Here is a 3,441-nt window from a genome sequence, read left to right as displayed (position 1 = left end):
GCCCTTCCCCTTCCACACCAGAGGCATCAGCAGCCTTGTGTAGGATAAAAAGGGGAAAGAGGGAGAGCCGAGCATCTTAGTCCATCTCATTCTCTCCAAGGCAGACCTCCCGAGCAGTCGTCACCATGTCGAGCGGTTATTCCATATCTCGATCAAGCTATTCTGGAAGCTCTAGAAGGTCTGTTAGATCCTCCAGTGGAGGCTATTTTGGAGGCCACGCGCCGCGGTCTTCTTATGCTTCGAGCATGCATGGTGGTGCAGGTGGATCGAAAATCTCGGTTTCCTCTGCCAATTTGTTGTCCTCGGGTTATGGCATTGGAGGTGGTTATGGCATTGGAGGGGGAGCGGGTGGAGGATTCGGCGAAGGTGTTGACATCCATGTTGGGGCCAATGGAAAGGCTACCATGCAAAACCTGAACGACCGTCTGTCCAACTACCTGGAGAAGGTGCACAGCCTTGAATCGGCCAACGGTGAGCTGGAGTTGAACATCCGCAAGTTCTTGGAGAGTAAGAGCTCCCCCGCGTCTCGTGACTACTCTGCCTTCGAGGCCACCATTGCTGACCTGCAGAGAAAGGTATGTCAGATGACCTGTGATTCCTCAATGAGGTCCACAGCATGCCACACTGTAATTTACCACGCAATGCAACTATTGGGTGAATGTGTTAAAAATGAGGCATTGTATGATTTTGTAGAGACTGTTACTATGTAACATGTTATATTATATTTACAGAGTCTCACAGAGACAGGTCGAAGTAAGAATTGAACTAATCATGTCAAATGAAACCTTTCTTCACCACACAGATCCAGGATGCCACTCGTACCAATGGAGGCATCTATCTGTCCATTGACAACGCAAAACTGGCAGCAGACGACTTCAGAACCAAGTAAGTATCAGATATGAGAGACAGAAAATGTCCAAAACATAATAAATTGGAAATAACCACGAACCAATAGGTGGACGATGTACACACTGATTGCAAATGTTCCATCTCTTGTTGCCTCACAGGTATGAGAACGAGCTTGCCATGCGTCAATCGGTAGAGGCAGACATCTCTGGTCTCAGGAGACTGTTGGATGAGCTGACACTGGCCAGATCAGACCTGGAGATGCAGATAGAAGGCCTCAAGGAGGAGCTGATCTTCCTCAAAAAGAACCACGAGGAGGTGGGTAGCAAATGGATAGCAGTGGGTTTGCATTTAGTTTGCATGAATGTCCCGAATGTCGAAAAAGAAAAGAAAATCTCCTCAAACACCCTCCTTTTAACAATCTCCTCTTATTCAACAGGAATTGGCAGCCATGAGAAGCCAGATGAGTGGACAGATCAATGTGGAGGTGGACGCAAAACAACAGCCAGACATGAGCGCCATTATGGATGAAATGCGTGGGCAATATGAGACTCTGACCGCCAAGAACCAAAAAGAGCTGGAGGTCTGGTTCCAAACACAGGTAATAAACCAATACCCTGGTGGTGAAATCAATTGCCAAAGTAACATCTCATTGACTGGTACTTATGTAACATATGTGGTTATACATGACACTGATGTTCTCCAATGTCTACTGCAGTCAGAGTCGCTGAACAAGGAGGTGGCCGTCAACACTGAAAGTCTCAACATATTCAAGTCAGAAATCTCTGAGCTCCGTCGCACCCTGCAGGTTCTGGAGATCGAGCTTCAGTCCCAACTCAGCATGGTAATAGACAACGATCCGGAGCAAATCTTCCATGCAATTTCATGCAACCGCAGTAGTTTTCAATTGATTCACTCCTTCACTTTTCCATCGCTCTTTTCTTTTCCAGAAAGCGGCCCTGGAGGGCACCTTAGCTGAGACAGAGGCACGGTATTCCATGCAGCTCCAGGGCCAACAGATGACGGTGACGGGTCTGGAGGAACAGCTGACCCAGCTGCGAGGTGACATGGAGCGACAGGGCCAAGAATACAAAATGCTGTTCAACATCAAGACACGGCTGGAAATGGAGATTGCAGAATACAGGAGGCTGCTGGACGGAGAGAGCAGGTAATTTGTCTGCAAAGAACAATCATTGCTTCATTGTCAACTAATAAGTAGCTCTGTACATGGATTCAATGTACTGATATTAAATGCCAGAACTGTTATTCTCCCCCTCCAAAGTACCATGAATTCAAGGACCAGCTCCCGCAAGGTGGTAATCACGGAGACAGTGAATGGCAAGGTGGTGTCCAGCACTACCAGTTCCACCTAAGTTGTCACCCGACAACCACAAGCAACATTTCAATTATTACTTAAGTACTTCCTTCACATACACATGTGAATGCAATAAAAGGCTGTGGTTTGCTAACTATCATTTGTCTTGTTCGACTTATTTGTGTCTTATTTCTAAATAAAGTCTTTAGTGACATGGTTTTGAGATGAAGCAACAGTCTTATGAAATTACATATTTCATCTTCGTCCTGAGAAGAGTTACTTTAGGTGTTTTTAAAAGGCCGATATAGATGAAGAGGAACAATATAGCTGCAGTGTAGAACTGTATAACCTTAATACCTCACAACAATTACAAACCACAATGTCTAGTGTAATACTGTGGAGTTATGGTGTAATCAGTGTTTCACTATATACCAATACATATGTAGGGACTGAGGAACAAGATGTGAATGAAATAAGGAGGTCACAATTTTGGATTTCACAAAAGTATACTGTATACTGTATACTGTTAGGCGTATTTTAACTATGAAAAACTGAGCAAAAGATTTTGATTTTTTTTTAAACTTATCATTTAACTGGATACCAATTCTAATTGAACACAATTACACAGGGTACAGTATGACCATAAAACTGAACAAATATCTGGACATTTCAGGCAAGATGTAGTCATTAAAAAAATAAATATATTTTATTACATGTAATTTGGCACGCACTGGAATATTGGTGTTGTCTACCTCTTAATTATATTGTAGCCATTCATCAGCACTTACACATTTTTGTGTAGTCTCTTTCGTGTGCCGTATTTGTGTGCGCATTTTTTCAGAAAACTAGCAAAGTGCCCTTTCAAAAGTCCATAACGGTTCTTCAGAGAATCGTAGAACTGATATGCAGAAGACACATCGATTAACATCGAAGGAATCTATTATTACTATAATAGTAAGATGACAATTCTTACTTGTTGGAGCCATGATGTAATTTATGCTGTTTTATTTTATCTTTGAGGGTTTTCACAGGGTGAATTTACACATGCAATTCTGAAATTAAATACAGGGAGGCTCATTAATGTCAAAGTGCACATAGGTGTGTGTGACTGCTGATAACCATCAGGTGTGTCGAAGGAAGCAGACTGTTTTTGACCGTGTCATCTCATCGTGCCCTGTCTTGTCCTGTGGTATCTAGTGTGTGAGAACGTGACGGGTATGCTCCGATTCATTACTACAAGTAGGGGCATTTTATAAAGTCCAAACAAACTGCACTGTTCT

General features: G+C 43.2%; 1 protein-coding gene across 1 annotated transcript; it reads left to right on the top strand.

The window, feature by feature from the left end:
* The first annotated feature begins 245 nt into the window (after positions 1 to 245).
* Positions 246 to 2,219, top strand: LOC130190021 (keratin, type I cytoskeletal 13-like). The gene is made up of 7 exons (XM_056409128.1): positions 246 to 575; positions 803 to 885; positions 1,008 to 1,164; positions 1,286 to 1,447; positions 1,565 to 1,690; positions 1,797 to 2,014; positions 2,129 to 2,219. The coding sequence occupies exons 1-7, from the start codon at positions 246 to 248 to the stop codon at positions 2,217 to 2,219; spliced, it is 1,167 nt and encodes a 388-aa protein (XP_056265103.1).
* Positions 2,220 to 3,441: the final 1,222 nt, after the last annotated feature.

The sequence above is a fragment of the Pseudoliparis swirei genome, chromosome 24 (assembly GCF_029220125.1).
Source record: "Pseudoliparis swirei isolate HS2019 ecotype Mariana Trench chromosome 24, NWPU_hadal_v1, whole genome shotgun sequence".
In the NCBI taxonomy this organism is placed as follows: domain Eukaryota; kingdom Metazoa; phylum Chordata; class Actinopteri; order Perciformes; family Liparidae; genus Pseudoliparis; species Pseudoliparis swirei.
Note: the sequence above shows the minus strand (reverse complement) of the source record. Positions and strands in the feature narration are given on the sequence as shown.

Excerpts from the sequence above, each read along its gene's own strand:
- LOC130190021 (XM_056409128.1), top strand. The coding sequence starts at position 246 with ATGCATGGTGGTGCAGGTGGATCGAAAATCTCGGTTTCCTCTGCCAAT. Across the intron at positions 1,165-1,285 it reads TCAAAAAGAACCACGAGGAG|GAATTGGCAGCCATGAGAAG; the intron begins GTGGGTAGCAAA and ends CTTATTCAACAG. Across the intron at positions 1,691-1,796 it reads TTCAGTCCCAACTCAGCATG|AAAGCGGCCCTGGAGGGCAC; the intron begins GTAATAGACAAC and ends TTTCTTTTCCAG.